At 44.7% G+C, this 19,813-nt stretch overlaps 1 protein-coding gene across 2 annotated transcripts in view; it reads right to left on the bottom strand.

Moving 5' to 3' along the window:
* The window catches only part of ANXA13 (annexin A13), a 63,286-nt gene that overhangs the window by 27,907 nt on the left and 15,566 nt on the right, over positions 1–19,813 (bottom strand). For both annotated transcript variants that reach the window (XM_008581295.1, XM_008581294.1), the window contains 2 exons: positions 8,641–8,716; positions 1,393–1,487 (listed from right to left, as the gene is read on the bottom strand). In XM_008581295.1, coding sequence (XP_008579517.1) covers positions 1,393–1,487; positions 8,641–8,716 — 171 coding nt within the window. The remainder of the gene's footprint in view (positions 1–1,392; positions 1,488–8,640; positions 8,717–19,813) is intronic.

Genomic DNA, 19,813 nt, shown 5'->3' with positions numbered 1-19,813 from the left:
GAACTGGAAATAAGCAGATGGTTGGCAAATGAAGGTATCTCAAAGTTTTCCAGTAGAACATGCCTGCTTTAAATTTAGCAGTGCCCTTAGGCCCTCACTTTGAACTTATTTACTCACATTTTGGACTAAAGTTCAAGGAGCCTTGTATCTGACTTTGCATATTGGTGGGATGGACATGAACATATGGCTTGGGAGGTTGTTGGAGTTAGGCATGTGGAGAAGGAAGAAAATTCAACTTTATTCCATTTAACTTAATGCAGCTGAACTGAAGATTTACTTATTTTCATCAAAAATGACACTGATAAGCCTGATTGTGAGGAGAGAAGCAGAAAAACTATAAAAGCACAGCCATCTGGGCTGTTTAGTGTAAAATTAAATAGCTACACTCATGGCACTGAGTCCTCCAGGAATGGACACTGGCCCTGAAGTCAGAAGACTTGGATGTGAGTCCGGGCTCTTTCACGTAAGTCATTTAAACATATGAGCTTTACCTTTCCCATCTGTAAAATGGGAACAATCATACCTATTACAGCTTCCCTTTATGGTATGTGCTGGCATTATCCTGCTTGATTTCCCAGCAACCTGAGAAGGGAGGTGAGTTATCAACTTCATTCTATATGCGAGGAGACCAAGGCCTAAACAGGTTTTTACCTGCCCCATGACAAATAAGTAGGAAGATCCATCTCTATCTCTATTTATACATACAGTGATTAAAATTATAAATATCTCTATTTATACATATGGTGATTAAAGGGTTTTATAAATATGGATGAGAATACAACATAATAATTTATTGTCACTTTGCATAATGATAATTCTGACATTAAGAAAAGGTTAAATTGTGATTACATATTAGTAAAGAAACAAGAAAAACTAATGCATACTTGAAGATCTCTATACATAACAGAATCAGCATCAACAAAAGGAACGAAAGAAAAGAAACATAAAGAAAAAAGGTGTTGATGCTTAAGGAAATGGGGTTTTTTTTAGGTTTCTGTAATCATTATGAAGAACTTATCATTCTTGAAGACAGCTGAATAAATAAAAAATTCCTGTATAAAATTCCACCATGTAGAAATCGATTTCCAAATAATTGGCCTCTTTATAAGTTACTATGTGGAATTAGTCCAAATTGAGTGGAAAAAATGACTAAGGGCTTAATAGAAAAATGAAGCTAATAAAAAAATGAGTTAAAGAGTATTGATTTTACAGGCTATTAAGTTAACAAAGCAATTTCAGTTTTTCTGAATTCAGTTAAAGTTTTGAATGGTGGTTTTAGTTTTTCTCATCAAGTTTTAGAGACATATCCTCTGCTGCCTTAGGAATGTGGAGGAAGCAAGAGACCGTCAAAGCCAAGGCCATGTGCGTGCCGGCCGTGGAGCCCCGAGTCACCTTGCCGTATGTTGTCTTGTACTTTTGCTTTATTTGTTGCCTCTCATCCGATGTCCTGCTTGATAAGATTTCAATGATGACTGCTTCATCGGTTCCTAAAGTGCAGGAGAAAGAAACAAAGCCATGGTGAACAAGACAGTAGACAGAGCCACGTCTGAGTGGAGTCTGAGGAAGTGGGACCCGCAACGTAAAGGTGGCCAGAGGCTTCCTTGGAACTGAATGGACCTTCAGTTTTAATGCCTTGTGCTGAAAACTCAATTCTTTTCATGAACTCAGACAATTGTCCATGGAGGCCTCACACCGCATAAAGCACAGTGATAGGCATTTTGGTGGAAAGACGAACAAATACGTCCTGGTCCTTAACTGCATTCCAAGAAAGGTGGAAATTTATGTCCACACAGAACTCGTATATAAGTGTTCACAGTGGCAGGCCACGTGCTGCGTCTGTGAGGACGCATGCTGCTTTTTCTCGGTTTACATGTTTATTCAGGGACAGCTTTTTTAGAAGCTGATGGACACTATAAGTGGGTTAAATCTAGTTCCCTAACCCCATGCCCAAGATATCAGTTGAATCCGTTGCTATTAGAATTTGAGGTCGGGGCTGGCTGGTTAGATCAGCTGGTTAGAGCGCTGTGTTGTAACACCAACGTCAATGGTTTGGATCCCCATACCGGCCAGCCACCAAAGAAAAGAGAGAATTTGAATTGAGGGAGAGCAACCAGCTGGTTACATGGTGGGATTTGAAGTTTCTGGGAAAAGCACCTCCCCTTAGCCTGCAAACATCTTCTCTCCTGTTCCTTTCACAGGCCCTGAGGTTCCCTTATCGGAATGACTTAAGCTAAGGTGTTCTCTTTAGAAGGCATTTTTCAGAATTAATATACAGGGTAACACATTAACTTAAACAGGGATTAGCTTGTAGAGATCAACCTAGGCCCCAAGTGGTAGAAGCAGCTGGCGTGGAGGGAGAAAAATAACCTTTGGAGCCAGTCACAGTTGGAATGGAATTCCACCTCTGCCACATAACAGCTAAAAGACTCTGGGCTCATTTAGAGCTGTGTTGTCCAAGGCTGTAGCAGATGTGGCTACCCGCTACACTTGACATGGGGCTAGTCCCAGTCGAGGTGTGCTATAAGCGTAAAATACATACTGGGTTTCAAAGACTTAATATAGAAAAGCATGTGAAGTATTTACTAATTTTTATATTGATTACTTGTTGAAAGGATAATGTTTTGGGTTAAATAAAATGTACTGTCAAAATTCATTTCACCCATTTCTTTTTGCTTTTTTAAAATGTGACTTGCAGAAAATCTGAAGTTGTGTCTGTGGCTCATGTTATATTTCTATAGGGCAATCCTGCTCGAGAGCCTCATCTACCAGCCCCGGGTAGATGGAAATGATAACAACACTCACCTCACAGGGGCTTTGAGAGGATGAGACCCAGGACTCTGAAAATCCCTAGCTGGTCAACAGCAGCACTGTGTTCCAGTGTTAACACTTTGTCCATGCTGGGCCCTGCAGCAGCGTGTGCGTTTCTGCAGGAAGGGGTACACTAAAGGCTTCCCAGCCTACTCCTCCTGTATCCTGGCTGGGGGCGGGGCACATACCGTTATGGGTTGAATTGTGTCCCCCCCAAATGATATGTTGGCGTCCTAACCCATTGTGCCACAGAATATGACCTTATTTGGAAATAGGGTCTTTACAGAAGTAATCAAATTAAATGAAGTTATTAGGGTGGGCTTTAATCCAATATGACTGATGTCCTTATAAAAAGGGGAAATTTGGACACAGTGACAGACTGGCCTGGGGGAAGACGCTGTGAAGACACGCAGGGAGGATGTCATGTGAGGATGAAGGAGGGGAGCGATGCATCTACAAGCCAAGGAATGACTGAGGCTATGAGAAGCTGGAAGGGAGGTGAGGAACAGTTCTTTCCCTAGCACCTCCAGGGAGCATGGTCCTGATCACCCCATGATTTTAGATTTCTGGCCTCCAGAACTGTGAGACACTAAATTTCTGTTGTTTTAAGCCACTTGGTTTGTGGTGCTCTGTTCTGGCAGCTCTAGCAAACAATGCACCTATTATCCTCAGCAGTGTCTCAAGACTTCAAGACAGGAACCAAGAAACCTCTCTTCACAGCCCCAAGTCTGGAGGTTCCTGGGTTAGCCTGTTACTAGTCCCACTCACATTGTCCCGTGATTTTGGGAGGGAGTTGCATGAGTTGAACCTAGATGATTGCTGCTACTCAGCTGAGAGGTCAGGATCCTGCAGGAACAGGAGGTGGGGCAGATGTATTTTCATGGAACGGTTAGGAACAGGAAAAATCTGGGCCATGGGTGTGGGGAAGGAGTGGAGGGAACCTGGCTGGAGATAGGGAAGGGAAGAAAAAGGACCCTGGCAAACACTTGAGATGTTTCACCCTTGCCTCAACTCTGGACCAGCCCTCATAGCCATCTCTGGAAAGACAAAGTGGGGACCTGGAAAAAGAGGCCCAACCTGGGGCTAGAGAGCTGTGTTCTGGCCCTGGCGTGGCCATTAGCTTTGTGTCCTTGGTCCACTCACTTAATCTTAAGAATTATTTCCACCTCTACGATTCTGGGAAGATTTAGCCATTTGATTCCAATTGGAGAAACAGAAAATTCTAGGATGAGCTCACTTGCAAAAATAGCAGGAGGTAATTGCCTGCCTCATTCTGGTTTGGTTCCAACACCGTTATTTGTGTTGTTCCTCTTCATTTCCCCCTGAAGCTTCACCTACGTAATACGTATCCAATTACTCACTCTGGGACATTATTGTGATTTTTTTTTTTAAACCTCTGAGTGCCAGAAATCTCACCTCAGAGGGATTTCTTTTTCTCGTAAATATCTCCTGGTCCCGCCCCTTTCTCTCCATTTGGCTGCTCCTGTCCAGGTCGAGGGCCTCTGTACTTCAGGCCTGGAACCTGGCAGTGCCATCCCTGGAAGGAGCCTTCCTGCCTCCTGATGGCACATTTGCTGTCTTGGGCCAGCCAGGAATCTGGGGCTCACCCCAGGCTCCCTATTTTCCCTTATCACATATCGAATGAGCCACTAGTAAGCCTCTCCTCTTTAGTATCTCTCTTATCCACCCATTTCTCTCCATCCTCACCTCCACCTCGTTGTGCAGCAGGACTACTGAGAGCACTTGCCTTTTCCAATCAGGGCTCCCTGCCCGCAGAATGACTTTTCTAAAGCACAGCCTGGCCTGGTCACTTCTCTACTTCAAACCTTTCAATACAGACCCCCTCAAAGGCAGAATAAAATCTCGGCTCTCCAGTGGGGCATATGGGGCCCTTTGGAGTAGCTCCCACTTGCGTCTCCAAGTCTCGTTCTTCCTGCTCATCCTCTCCCAGGCCCCCTGCCACCAATTTTCTACAGGATTTTCCGCTCCTAGAATGAGCAACACTTTCTTTCTTACCTCTGGTCTTTGCATGCGCTGTTCCCTCTACGTGGAGAACTTTGCCTCTGATCCTCACCTCCACTCCACTCCTCCTCCAGGACTCACCCCTCCCTCTGTGTCCCTCACATGCCTGCTCTTCCTGTCTCTGCCATGACACACTGCAGGTTCCATAGGAGCTGGGTGTTTTGTTCACCACTATGTCCACACAGAAGGCTCTCGGTGTTTATGAAGTGACTTGCTGAACACATGCACATAACAAATGAGTGAATGTGTGAATAATGAAAGGAGGAGTTTGCACATCAAGATCATGGAAACTTCTCTGTGCACTGGTAGCAACTGCGTGTGAGACTCAGATGGACTGCACACGGCGAGGAGCGATAGAAAATCTTCTCCACTCTGACGCCATATGCAACCCATACCTGGGTAATCAGGAAAACCAAGTTTTTATTAAGAAGTAATGTTTTCTAGGCTTTCCTTCTGGGAATGCTTTGAGCATCACAGGTGAACTAGCTGTCTTATCCTTTTTTAAAAAAAAAAAAGAGCCCAGAGAGCAAACAGTCTTGGGATGGCCCAGCGACAGCATGGAGGTGGGGGAGGGTGTGAGAGTCGTGACTAGCTTGCCCTCAAGCCCTGAGTCTGGGTCTCGGGTTTATCTGGGCACTATCCACCAAGAAGCGATTTACTGAACAGTGACCTCACTCTCTACATTTCACAATATGTGTTTCATATAAGCAATCAGTGCTGCTGAACAATTTCCTGTAAACATTTACAATGGTTTGAGGCACCAGGGCCAGTCCCCAGTGGTTCTGGGAAAGACTTTGTGAAAAATGAGGAAAGAGGGAACCTCATTCCTGATTGTGCTTTGGACACTGCAGAGTAATCACCCAGTAGAGGTCAGAACCGGAGTGATAATCAGCCTCAGGGAGAGCCTCAGAGCCTCCTCGGTTTTGCCTTGCCAGCAATTCTCTGGGAAGATACTGAGCCATTTCAGCAGGCAGGCCACAGTGTGTGACCGCCCCCAGCCTGTGTGCTGGATAAATGATCTGTGCTGTGGCAGGGGATCAACTCTCCCCTGGCTCCTGTCCCAGCTATAGCCTGCCTCGCTGGTCCCAGGAGGCCCCATCTCTGGTGCCCAGTCTCTTCTGCTAACACTACTAGGCTGCCTGGTCCCTCATTTCTCCTCTGGAAATGGGGGTGCAGGGAGAACAGATGAAGTCATGAGTGGGGGAGAGTCTTGGCTGCTTGAGCAGGCATAGCTTTTCACTTGTCCTCCGTGTTAGTATCCTGGGACTGCTCTGTCAACGACCACAAACTTGGTGGCTTCATACAGCAGTAATCTATTACCCCCCAATTCTAGAGGCTGGAGGTCTGAAATCATGATGCTGGCAGGGCCACAATCCCTCCTGAGGCTCTGGGGTAGACTCTGTTCCCACCCTCTCCTAGCTTCTGATGGCTGCCAGCAACCCTCAGTGTTCTCTGGTGGAGGTGGCATCTCTCCAATCTCTTCCTGCCTCTTCCCATGGGCTTCTTCTCTGTGTGTCTTCTCTTCTGTCATACTTAAAGACACTTGTCATTAGATTCAGGGTCCACCCGGGTATTACAGGATGATCTCTTCTCAGGGTTCCTTAATAATACCTGCAAAGACCCTTTTTCCAAATAAGGTCATGTTCACAGGTTCTGAGTGAACATAAGTTTTGGGTGGCCCCATTCAAACCAGCATACCCTCCGTGTGGATGGACTAGGACTTGATATTCTTGCTGATCTAAATGGCTTTGTGTGGATTAGAGATCTGAGCGTATTGTTCTAGAGGAGATTGGTATGTAACTAGGGCCAGGGGGTGCTGGGCACTGTGCTGCCCCCTTATCCTCACCACCTCCATATGAGGAGACATTATTAGCCCCATTTTGCAAATGAGAAAACTAAGGTCACAGCACAGTAACTGCAGAGCAGGGGCTGCAGTTCATTTCCATGCCTGGTGTGAGGGGAGAGTGCTGGGCCAAGGGTCAGGAGATCTGATTTCCAAGCCTGATTCTGCTCCCGTAAGGCTTGAGCAGTGTCGCATAACCTCCGTGGATCTCAGAATAAATATGACCATGAATGTTTCGTGTGACTCCAGAAGAAAGAATTGGGATCCACGGTGGAAGTTCTAAGATGACATATTTTGCTTTAATCTAAGGAACCATCTAACCATGATTGTCTGCTTTGCCCCAGAAATGTTGAGAAGTCAAGAGGGAGTTGGTTTTGGGGAAGATCTGGTAGGGAAGGAGTAAAAGGGATGTCTACATACTGTATTAAGTTTTCCTGAATAAATCAGAGAGAGGGAGAGAGAGACCAGAGGGAGTACCCTCCAGTACTGCAGCTGTGTGGCTGAGATGGTCTCAACATAATGTCTCTAAATTGGTGGCATTTAGAGTGAGTGACAGGAATAGATTCAATCCCAGTGTTCACCTCTTACCGACTTCATGACTTTGGGTATGCTACTTAACTTGTCAGGGCCTTCGTTTATTCATCTGAAAAATGGATTTTCGTGAGAATAACTTGATGAGATTTTTGTATATAAGGTGCTTAGCCCAATGCCTGGAACCTTAAAAGTTTCCTGGTAAATGTAAAGAAAATCCAGGGAATTAATCATCCTTGTCCCTTGATCCCTCAACGCTCTTCAGTGCCCTCACTGGCTTGTTCTTCTGGAACCCCTGATCGGCAAACCAAGGTCAATAGAATGTCCATTTCTCCTGTTCTACCTTCAGGCTGCAGGAGAAATCACATAGCCATGCGGGCTGGAGCCATGCGAAATCATGGTCTCCCTACTCAGTGGGCCCTCGGCGTGGGTCAGCAGCCTTTCACTGGTCATCTCTCCCTTCTTTGCTACTTGGGCTATTCCAAACCACCACTCAAGCTCCATACTCCATTGTCAAACCTGTCTCTAGCAGATGATCTTGCCTCCCACTTACTGAGAACCTCCAATTTCTGTCCAACAACCCCTGTGAGTATAACCATTCCAGCCTTCCATCTCAGCGCCTTCCATCCCTGCTCCAGTTCAAGGTAAATCTCCTTGGATTCCACCCTCTTCCAGGCTTCTGGGATTAGAACCTTGCTTATCAGTGGCCTCCATGGGTCCCAGATCCTCTCTTCATGGCCTTAGACCTAGATACAAATCCAGCTCTCCATCTCAGCGCCTTCCATCCCCGCTCTAGTTCAAGGTAAATCTCCTTGGATTCCACCCTCTTCCAGGCTTCTGGGATTAGAATCTTGCTTATCAGTGGCCTCCATGGGTCCCAGATCCTCTCTTCATGGCCTTAGACCTAGATACTCTCCCTCCTATCCCACCCTGGTCCTGAGTTTAGTTTACTCCTGACCTCTAGCTTGGTCTCCCACTCTTGGCCATGGATTTACCCTCAGGCCTGTGTGTAAGCAGCTTCTCTTGGCTGCAGTTTTGCACTCATTTGATCTTCTTCTAAACGCCGCTCACAGGTCCCTAATCCAGCTCTCATCAGACCTGATTCTCCACCATTTCCGTGAAAGGGATCAGAGGGGTTTAGATGACATTAGAATTGCATGAACTGCACTTTTTGAGAAGTCTCCCTCACCTCAAGGTAAAATTAAACATCACAATATCCAACTTCTAACTGTTATATAGAATCCTGAAAAGTAATAGAATCTGACCATAACTTTGGGATCTTTAATAAAGAGATCATTAGAAGTGACTGAATTGTATTACATTGGAATACACAGGATGAGTGAGATGTCATCTTCCTAACATCATGGGAAAGTTGGACATGAGATCAAGTTTAATCAACTTCAAAAGTAAATTAGCAAATGAAATATCTTTCATACCCATTCCTTTGCAGGCTTTGTACAGTCTTTTGGCATCTCGATCCACATCAAATCCCTGATGACTTCTTGCTTTGGCCTGGAGAAAATAATTGAAAAGGTGAGTGAACAATATAGGCATTCTTAAATTATCTCTGGCTGAAATTAGTAGCTAACTGGAAGACCAAGCTGTCATCCAAACAAAGAAATCAGCTGCCACTTTACACGTGGGCACATGTGAAAATCAGCTGGGGAAACTCTGGCCCCAGAGAGATGGCTGGTACTTCTTGGGGCAAGCTAGCCTTGGGTGACCAAAGGAGAATGGTCCTCTCTGTTCTCAAGCACAATCAGCCTGGCCAATGCTGCAATGAGCGATTTTCATATCAACCCCTCCTTTGTGTTTCTGTCTCTGAAACAGGGAATGAAACAGTAGGCCAATGTCCTAGAGGGCTGGTTCTCTCTTTTGTCTTGAGACACAAGTGTGTCTAGAGAATAGGACTTGCTAGCCAGAGGCTGAGGATTCTAGGGTCTTACTACAGATTTATCTGGTGGCCTGGATCTTTGCCATCCATACTGTGAGACATGTATATCCTAGGTCAAAGATACTATTTGAATCAACAAGAGCACAGTTTTTGGTTTATAGTGTTCCTTGGGGAGAAGTCCTGTCCCATACTTCAGTCATTGGCATAATCCATGTGCTAATATGTCCACAGTTACCTATGTCTATATTATTACTATTTGCTTATTATTTTTCTTTCAACTGACCTTTGTTTCCACTCAAAGTTATTTTAAAAAGGAAACTTGCTATTAGCATTAAAATGAGAAACCAGTATTGCTTGCATAAACAGAAGGTAATCATGAAAATAAATACATCACTATTAAAAATGTAAAAATGTGAGGTTAATTGTAGTTATGCATCCAGTAGTCTTGAACACACCCTGAGTTTTCTCAGTGCTTGGCCTTTCCTCATGCAGCTTCTTCCGGGCAACATGTGTCTGTGTATTTCCCGTCCTGCAATGAAGGCTGGTTTAAGTGTTGCTGCCTGCACCCCCATTCTGCTCTCTTTTTCATTTCCTGTGACACCTAGTGTGAGGGAACAGTCAGTCCCATACAGCACAGGTGACATATTGCATTTATCTGCCTGGCATACCTATTTCCTTTGGGGGGTTTCTCCTCCCCCATTCATGTGGTTTCATTGGGGCTGTTGGTCATGAGTCTTGAACCCCAACATCCTGCTTGTGGTTGCCAATGTGGACACAAGCCCTGCCACTCTGGCAATAGTGATTGGTTCAGGAGTGGGAATGTAATCAAAGCAGGGTCAATTAGAGCCTCTCCCTTGGTTGATATATTGATACTGGGAGAGATGCCTGTCTCTCCCTACTGGTCTTGCTAAGCTGAGAGCGGGTGAGTCTAGGGCTGTTGGTGACCATCTTGTCCACTACATAAAGGGGGGCAGGGAGAGAGAGAGAGAGTGAGAGACTGAATAACATTCTTTAAATCCTTAGACACAGCGGTGCTTATATACTTGCATTTCCCAGTTTCATTAACTAACAAACTTCTGCTTTGTCTAAGTTAATATGAGTTGGGTTTCTGCTCTGGCAACCCAAAGGGTCCTGACTAATATCCATGAACTGGAGGAGGGCTGGCTTCTAGGCCTTGGTTAATGGAGAATCGTACACTCCTAGAGCCCAAGGGATCCTCAGGGCCACCTCTCACCCACAGCCTTTTGGAATGTGAGGGCATGGTCTATCTTGAAGTGTGTGAACATTCTTTAAATCCTTAGACACAGCGGTGCTTATATACTTGCATTTCCCAGTTTCATTAACTAACAAATTTCTGCTTTGTCTAAGTTAATATGAGTTGGGTTTCTGCTCTGGCAACCCAAAGGGTCCTGACTAATATCCATGAACTGGAAGAGGGCTGGCTTCTAGGCCTTGGTTAATGGAGAATCGTACACTCCTAGAGCCCAAGGGATCCGCAGGGCCACCTCTCACCCACAGCCTTTTGGAATGTGAGGGCATGGTCTATCTTGAAGTGTGTATTCCTGAAACAAGCCAGGAGGGGGCTGACATTTCTTGGACACCTTCCCCGTGCTGGGCAGTTTACAGACCTTTCTTCATTATTTATATGGCAGAGTAGGCGTTAGAAGTCTACCTTATAGATAAGGAAACCTGGATTCAGATAGGCTGGGTAATTTGTCTGAGGTCTTGCAGGGTGCGTGATTGCACCCAGCTCGATTTGCCTCCTAAAGCCCATGATCTGTCCATTGCACCATCCTGCCTCTCTCTATGACCAGGGCCTTCATGTCTGGGCAGAGGGATGACATTTCTCATTTTCTTTGACCAACTCTTTTGTGGAGTATTGGAAAACTATTTGGTGTTTTTGAAGGCTCATTGGCAGACTAGCTGCATAATTTGTGGGGCTTGGTGCAAATGAAAGTACAGGGATCCTTGCTCAGAAATTACTAAGAATTTTAATATGGTGACATCTGAGCTTTAAAGCAAGTTCAGGGCCCTTCTGAACTTGGGGTGCTGTGAGGCTTCACAGGCTGCATACTTTGGCAGCCCGTCCTGCTTTTGATAAAATTCTGAAGAAGGTGATTCTTTTCGTGTGGAAGTAGCAATCTCAAAAGAGTGAGTGGCATCTTTGCTTTTCATCAGCAGTATTATAGAGGGCTCGGGAAGTGAGGGAGAATTGAACCAGGAAGGCAGAAATCCCTTATTAACAGGCTAACCCATAAACTGTTCTATATGACATTTTAGTCTCAGCAGTGCAGAGAATTTGGTGAGACACGTGTTATCTGTCCCACTTCACAACTGACACATTGAAACAGAGACACAGGGCTCTGAGATGATGTTGTTAATGCCCTGCCTAGGGCCCTGGCCAAGGAGGGGTGGGCATCCAGCTGAGGCTACACCTGCCAAGCCTGGGGCTGGCAGGGCTGCTTCCCCCTTTTCCTCTTCTGCACAAAGAAGCTGCAAGGCTTGTCGAGGCCGTGTGGAGACTTGTTTGCGATTACCTGTCCAGGCAAAGGCTGAGCCAGAGCCAGGGCTGCAACTAGCACTTTCTGACTCTGGCTGATATAAGATGACATTCCTGCCCTTCATTCCTTCCTGTTTTAGTAAGGTCATTTCATAATACAAATACCATAGAGTTTTAGGAGCTGAGGGCTCAGAGAAAAGAATCCTCTGATCATGTCCAGTTTGTTTATTCAAGGACAAAAAATAAGTCAATAAGTGTCATTTGGTCTAAAATAACCCCGAGATTTGGAGGCACAGTGGGAGAGTGTTAAACCACCTGTTACGAAGATGACATTGGGACTTAATTTTTTTCTTTTTTTCTTAACAAATAATGTGGAGTAGAAGTCTACATCAGAGGCAAAGCCATCAGCAGGGCGGGGTGAAGTCACAGTCTTCTGGCTCCTTGTAGGAACCACTGCTAGCCATGCTGGTTATCTCTCCTAATCTGCTGGAGAAGAGAATTCAGTTTTGTTTCTAGTAACAGAGGGGTATTTGATGTTGGAGGAAGAAATCATGGTATGTGATTTTTTTTAAAAAAGAAAGAAAGCAGTCTGTCTGGAATTTTTCCCTGTGTGGCTGGGGCTGCCTCACAATGGATGTACTCATCGGTGACGCCCGGTGTCAGGGCAAGGGGTGTCCTTCGGCTCCTTCCGACGAGCTGGGTAAGGAACTTCTCCGGAATGTACACAGAGCCAATGCTCCACATCCATTGTTCATTGTGAGCGGGACAGGCAGCTGACTTTGGGGTTCCAGGCCTGTTTGCCAATCAGGAGATTTAGTTTTTGAAACCTGAAGCCTCTGAGTGGAACTTCCACATAAAGTGGGCGTGCGAGTCAGATGTAGGATGGGCGTGCAGGGGACTCCAGGAGGGTCCGACGTGTTTGGAAGTGAACACATGGATACTCCACTTGATCTCAACTACGAGGCATCATAGAGGCAAAGCAGTCCTCCTTGCTTCCTTCTCTTTTGACTTGTTTGTTTTGAAACAGATGAAGACAGCACAAGATATTAGATATCAATAAAAATGGTTGCAGAAGTCTGGGCTTTGAACCCACAGGAATCCCGCTTTGAATGTGGTTCTGCCCCCTGGCAGCTGTGTGAACTCAGGCCACCAAGACATCATTTCTTCTCTGCAAAATGGGAGCAGTGTCTGCCTTGCAAGGTTTGAGGCTCACGTGAGGTAACATTTCAAGTTCCAGATTTACAGGGAGCTACAGAAATGCTAGTCCTTCCCTGCTTCTCTGGGTCATCTCTTGGCTTTGTGTCTTGTAGGGATATATATAAGATTTCATAAAGTGATATTTATGCAGATTTCAATTCTGCATATTTTGATTCAACAAGTTTAGAAGATATATGAGTATATATGTATGTGTACGTATATATATGAAGATATATAATATGAAGATATACATACACATACATATGTACTCATATATAGGTAGACATATATCATGTATAGATATATATGCTTGGCTATATATATCTTCCAAACTTGTTGAATCTCTCTCTCACTATATATGTCTATGTATATACATATATGACTCAGTATCATGCTTATAACAGGTGGTCATTGAAGATATAATAGTCAAGTTTAAAAACATGGCTTTCTTGTCAGACTGAATTTGAATCCCAGCAGGACTGCGTATTAGCAGTGTGACCTTGGGTGACTTACAGAACCTCTCTGTGCTGTGGTTTCCTCATGGTAAATGGGAATAATAATAGAGCCCACCTTGGAAAGCTCTCAGAAGAATTTTAAATGAAGTCATTCATGCAAAGTGTCTAAAACAAAGCCTAGCAGAGAACATGGGCTTAGTAAATGTAAACGATTAATAATTGCCGAATCAGCAATGGACTTTTCAGAATATTTCAAAACTCTTTCCTGCCTGAGGAGTTTTCACTTTATAAATGGTAGTCTAAGGATTAATTTGTCAGCAATCACCTGCACCTCGTATCTGAAGTTCCAGACAGGTATTTCATACGGGCAGCACAGTGGTTAAAAATTCAGGCTGTGGAGTATGGCGGGCCTGGCATGACGCCACCACCCCTTGTTAGCTGCCTCATGTGACAAGTGTGGTAATTCACACTTCATGGGGTGTGAGGATCTTGCTGGGACACAGCCCTGGTGAGGCGCTGGCCATCCTGCCAGTACGATGTCAGGCTCAAATGGAAGCAAATACTGTCAACCTTAGGAAAGGCACTGCCTGGTGCAGGAAAAAGTGGGGCACTTTCTGCCTTGGTTTTCTTCCTTCTGATAGGTCTACATGTGTCTTTATGTTCCTTCATCTGAAACGAGGAAGTGAATGATCCATTGTCTCGAAGGAGAAGGCATTGAAAATAAACCGAGATGCCACAACCCTAGAAGCAGAAAGACTCTGTGAAATGACTCAGGGGTGTCCCTGCCGCAGCACAGCGACAACCCAGGAGGAAGGTCAGTTCTTGTATCACGTTCTCAATACCTCCAGCCAGAGGGCCAAAATAGAAGAACAGACACCCGATCAAGCACCTACTGTCCCTGTGCAAAGTAAGGAAGTCTTAACTCCTCTGACAGAAATGCAACATTCTAGGAAAATCTTCCTCTAAGTTGTAGCAAACTCCAGGGATGGAGTTTGTGAAGCAGCTTGCTGAGGGTAATGGTTTGCAAGTTGGTTGTGCTAAGCATTAATAGTAACCAAGATTTTCCAGAACACAGCCTTGAGTACCCTCATACTTATGTCCATTCAGACTTGTCAGTGCTCGTGTCCTGATTTTCTACTTGGATAGCATCAAGACTGGAAAATAAGAATAGACAGTCCATGAGAGACACATGAATTACTCAGAAAGAAATACATTGCAGGCAAATTAGACTCTCCCTGAACAGTTCCTCTCTCCCTCCCTCCCTGCTCTCCTCTTTTCCTCCTCCCCCTTCCCTTTTCTCCTTCCTCCTCCCCTCTTTCCTTCCTTCCCTTTCTTCAACAAACAAGTATTGATGATCTATTGTGTACCAAACACTATCCCAGGTAAAGGAGACACAGTGATCTATGGAGCACAGTTCTTGTCCCCAGGAAGATAAACATGTAAATAGATAAATGACAATTGCACTGTGATATAGTGAGCACTTTGGGTGCAAATAGCTGAGATGAGAAAGAGGAATTTTCATGTAGAAGTTGATAATTGTGCTAGTTCTGGAAAGATGGGTAGGAGTTAGGCAACCAAGAAATTAAAAGGAAGAGGTGGAGGTAGGGGAGGACGTGCCAGGAGAGATGAGAGCATGATGCTTTCTGAGTCTGTGTACATGTCTACTCACTGTGACCTGTCAATGTACCACTGCATCACAGACATGATTGCATATGAGCATAATAGTCCACACACACAGTGTGGACCTGGGAGTCAGACCTACTGTCTTCAATTACTGCTTTGCCTCTTGCTGGTTGTACAACCCCTGGAAAGCTGACCCATCTCTCTGACCCTTAGTTGTCTCACCTTTAAAGTCTAGATGTAGTCATGGTTGGGACACAATAGCACAATGCTGGATTAGAGTGAGCACTTGGTTGGTGGCACGTAGGAGGTGGGATGCCTGGTGACATAAGGATGTAAGGGTCATTTGTAAACTCTGGAAGTATTAACAAAATGCAATGGGAGTGGCATTTTACTTACTTAATATGTTTAATATTTCCAATGCAGTTCCTCAGAACCCTGGCTTGCTGCACTCTGCTCAGTAAATATTTGGAAGTGGTTGCTTAGTATCCAGGCTCTGAGCCAGGAGGGTCCTTGGGAAGTGCCAGGGAGCAGAGGGCAGAGGGCAGAGGGCTGGCTGTACACTGATCTAAAGAGAGCTGCTGTTTGAGCTGGCATGAAATAAGGAGGAGGCCAATGAGACTACAAACGAGGGCCAGGATTAGAATCAGGCAGTGGCCTGGGCTTATTAAGCAGGAGCAGAATGGAGGCAGGTGAAGGCTGTGATGGGGAGAGCCTTGGACATGGCGGAATTCTCATCAGCATTAGCAGTTACCCTTGCTACTGCCAGTAAACGGTAACTGAGCCAGTGCTGGTGATTCTGGCTAAACTTGCCTAGTATAGATTTATTTTTTAAAAAATTACTGAAAAAAATTTTTAATCAGCTTTACTGAAGTATAATTGATATGCAATAAAGTGCACATACTTAATGTATATGAGGGTACTTTGAAAAGCTCATGGAAAAATTGAACTGAAAGATAATGTGAATCCTTCCATAAACTTGTTGAAGACCACTTGTACAATTTCATGAGTTTGGACATATGCATACACTCAAGAATCCATTGCCACGATCAAGGTAATAGATACATCCATCACCTCCAAAAGTTTCCTCATGTCTTCTTTGTGTGCGTGTGTGTGTTAAGAAAACTAAACATGAGATCTACCCTCTTAACAAATTAAGTGTATCATAGAGTATTGCTGACTACAGGTACCTTGCTGTGCAGCAGATATCTACCACTGGTAACTACCCTTCTCTTCTCTGCCTCCGTGAGTTTGACTATTTTAGGTACCTCATGTAAGTGGAATCATGCAGTCTTTATCCTTCTGTGCCTGGCTTATTTCACTTTAGCATAATGTCCTCCATGTTCATCCAAGGTGTTGCAAATGACAGGATTTCCTCTTTAAAGGCTGAATCATTTTCCATTGTAAACTTGCCTTGCATAGATTTTAAGAACATTATAGAGCTGGGGAAACTGAGGTCCTGCTTGGAGAAGGGACTTCTTTGAGGTCACATAGGTTCCCCCTCCTTTCTCACATGTCTGCTACCCTTGGACCAGGTATGAGACTGTTCTTTCCTCATCTTTTCTATGTCTGTTTTCCCATCTGAAAGATGGTGACAACAATACCCACCTCTCATTTATTATTACAAGGATATGTGCCAAGAGCGCTCGGTGGGACAGCAGGCACATGGTGATTGCTGATGTTACTTTTGTTACTTCCTTCCATCTTGACCTGATTCCTATTGAGTGCTGAATGAGCCCCTTACTTCATGCTTTGTGGGCGCCTTTAAATTGATAGTTTACTATAGAAAACTCAAAATAATTGGTTACATTGTTTTTTCCTAAGTCAGAAACCACTTTGTACTTATAGATAAATAATAGTAGGGGCTAAAAGCCTAAGAGAAATTTATGGGAGAGAATGATGGCAAAATATAGAGCATTGCTATGTGTCAGCTACTGGGCCAGACAGTTTACATATAATAAGTCATTTAATCCTCACAACAACTCTGTCAGGTAGCTATTATTACCTCCTATTTTGCAAATGAGAAAACCAACACAGAGAGAGGATAATAACGTGTCCAGGATCACACAGCTAGTAAGTAGGAGAATGGGGATTTAATACACATAGTCTAGATCCAGAAACTCTACTGTTGACTTCTCATTAACTGATTTTTGGGGATCCTGTCAAAAAATTTTTTGGGGGAGCGCGGTGGCACTCCCGCCGAGGGTTCGGATCCCACATACAGACCAGCTGCTCACTGGCTGAGTGAGGTGCGGGCGCAACACTGAGGGTTGCGATCCCGTTGCCGGTCCCGATCCGGTGCGGGTGCGACACTGAGGGTTGTGATCTGTTGCCGGTCATGAAAAAAGACAAAAAGGAAAAAAAAATTGTAATAATAGAAAAGTTCAGTCTAAGTCTTAGAATGCTGGACTTTTATAGAAACACTAGTTGAGACCTGAGATTTGTCCATTGACCAGGGAAGCCAAGAGCCCCTTATATAGCTGTGGGATCAATAAATGTTCTTAGGGCCGAGCCTGTGGTGCACTCGGGAGAGTGCGGCGCTGGGAGCACAGCAGCACTCCTGCCGCGGGTTCGGATCCTATATAGGGATGGCCGGTGCACTCACTGGCTGGGTGTGGTGCGGCCGGTCACAAAAAGGACAAAAAAAAAATGTCTTATGATGAGAAAATAGAAAGTGGAATGGGAAATGAAGGCCAGTTACCACTCTTTGCAAGGCAAAACAGACTGCCACCTGCTCATGGGCAAAATGTGTGTGCAAGAGAGGCACCACTGTCAAATTCTGCTCTCGATATTCCTTCCAATTCAAATGGAGTTATGTGTTCTCCTTCTCACTTGTAAACTGGGACTAACACCTGCCCTATCCAGCAAAATCTGGGGAAGATTAAATAAGACAAGGTGAGAATGCTGGGCAGGAGGTTTCCTTATGATGACCAGAGCTGGCAGGGGAGGACTTGGCCTTTCTGATCTTCAGCAGGTCTCAGGATGCTTCCTCCCCTGCCACCCTCCTCATCTCACACCAAACCTGCCAGTTTCCCCTTTTCTAAAACATCTTGCCCTTAGAGTGGTGGAGGGATCATAGCTAAAGGACTACAGTGTTCCAGGGGGTGGAACTTCAGCAGAAGCATTTTGAAGGCTGAAAAGGCATGAGGCCAGTGTGATGGCCAAGCTTCCCAATATGCCTCCTTCTTTTGGGTGACTGCTCTCCAGCCTGACAAACTGTTTTCATAGGTAAATGTCACTTCTCCCTGCCTGACAGAATCTATTCAGGTTGATTACAGATTTGTCTTATTCCCAAGTGGTCCAGCAATTTGAGGCGGAGGAGAAAGAGGCGGCATGCTGCAAGTGGATTCCTCACTGTAACTTCCCAAGACCTCAGAGGGCCAAAAAAGCTTGGGATTGACAGCATGGAGCCTCATGTCCCTCCATATTTTTAAACATTTTGTCACCATTGATTCTACTGGCAACAGTGGGGAATGTATTTACTTAAGGGAATGTATCTACTTAAGCCTCACGTCCTTTCTGAAACCATTTCAGACCCTCTTGGGAAGAAATGAGGACTTTCTGCCAGTGGTGTGCTGGAGCTAAGGTGACCAACTGTTTGCCCAGGACTGAAGGGTTTCCTGGGATGTGGGACTTCCAGTCCTAAAACTGACACAGTAGCAGGTAAGCCAGGATAGCTGATTGCCCGAGCTGGAGGTGACTTTGCAAGCTTGTAAGAGCCAATTATATGCATCTCTTCCCAACTCTGTTCAGTAAAGTCATGTTGGTAACTTGAGATCAGCCATGATGGAAATTGGCAAACACCACAAATTAGGTTTTTGTTTTCCCCTGGAGATCCAGTTGTGAGCATACACAGTTTTCTAGCACACCACTGGCTTTCTCTTTTGTGCTTACACACTGCTCTGGAGACTTCTATCAGATTCTCTTAAGATGCATTATTATACTTATTTACGAATCTATCTCCCTCTCTAGTCTGTAAGCCTTTTGGGGGCCAGGTCCATGTCTTATTGTCATATTCCCAGCACCTAGCACAATGCCTGGCACATTGTAGGCACTTGGTAAATGTTCATGTATTAATGGAAGCTCAGTTGAATGGATGGAGTAACTCTTCTCTGTGGGTACAAAGTGTTTGTCTTTCCTTCCATGGGAGGAGGAATCTTCATTGTATGTTACGGAATACACAGCCCGCCTTTCCCTTTGCATCCTGGCCTTGCTCCAGTTTCTGTCAATGTCAGGGGTCAGTGGCAGTAGTGGAGACAGAAGAGAGGAAGACAAAAGTTATCCAGCTGGGCAACTTGAGCTGAGAGTGATGTCAAGCCTTTCCAGGGTGATAAAGCAGAGAGAGTGAAAAGAGGAACAGGAAATTTAACCAGGATATCTGGGAGGGCTCAATCAGACCCCACCTGAAAAAACAATAGGAATCACAAATGAAAGTGAAATCCTAAGAGTTTCAGATGTGGAACTGTTTGAGCTAAATAGGGTTTGGGGCTCTTAGAACTGATACCATCTGGAGGAAATAATGGACTGAGGAAGATGACCCAGCCAAAATATAGACTGCGGCTTTTCAACCCTGAATGCACATCAGAATTATTTGGAGTGCTTTAAAATATACAAATGACTGAGTCCCAACCTGGTCCTAGTAAATCAGAATCTCTGAACTATAGGTATATAGCAAGTATAGGGAAACTCCCTCTTCAGCAAAGGGTGCTGGGATAACTGGATATCCATATGCAGGAGAATGAAACTAGACCCATACCTCTCACCATGTACTAAAATCAACTCAAAATGGATTAAGGATTTAAATATACACCCCAAAACAATAAAACTTATTAAAGAAAACATAGGAGAAACCCTTCAGCAAATAGGGCTGGGCACAGACTTCATGAATATGACTCCAAGAGCACGGGCAACCAAAGGAAAAATAAAAAAAAAAAAAATGGGAC

This window comes from Galeopterus variegatus, unplaced genomic scaffold (genome assembly GCF_000696425.1).
Source record: "Galeopterus variegatus unplaced genomic scaffold, G_variegatus-3.0.2 Scaffold2318, whole genome shotgun sequence".
Taxonomy (NCBI): Eukaryota; Metazoa; Chordata; class Mammalia; order Dermoptera; family Cynocephalidae; genus Galeopterus; species Galeopterus variegatus.
This window is presented reverse-complemented; position numbering and strand designations above follow the sequence as displayed.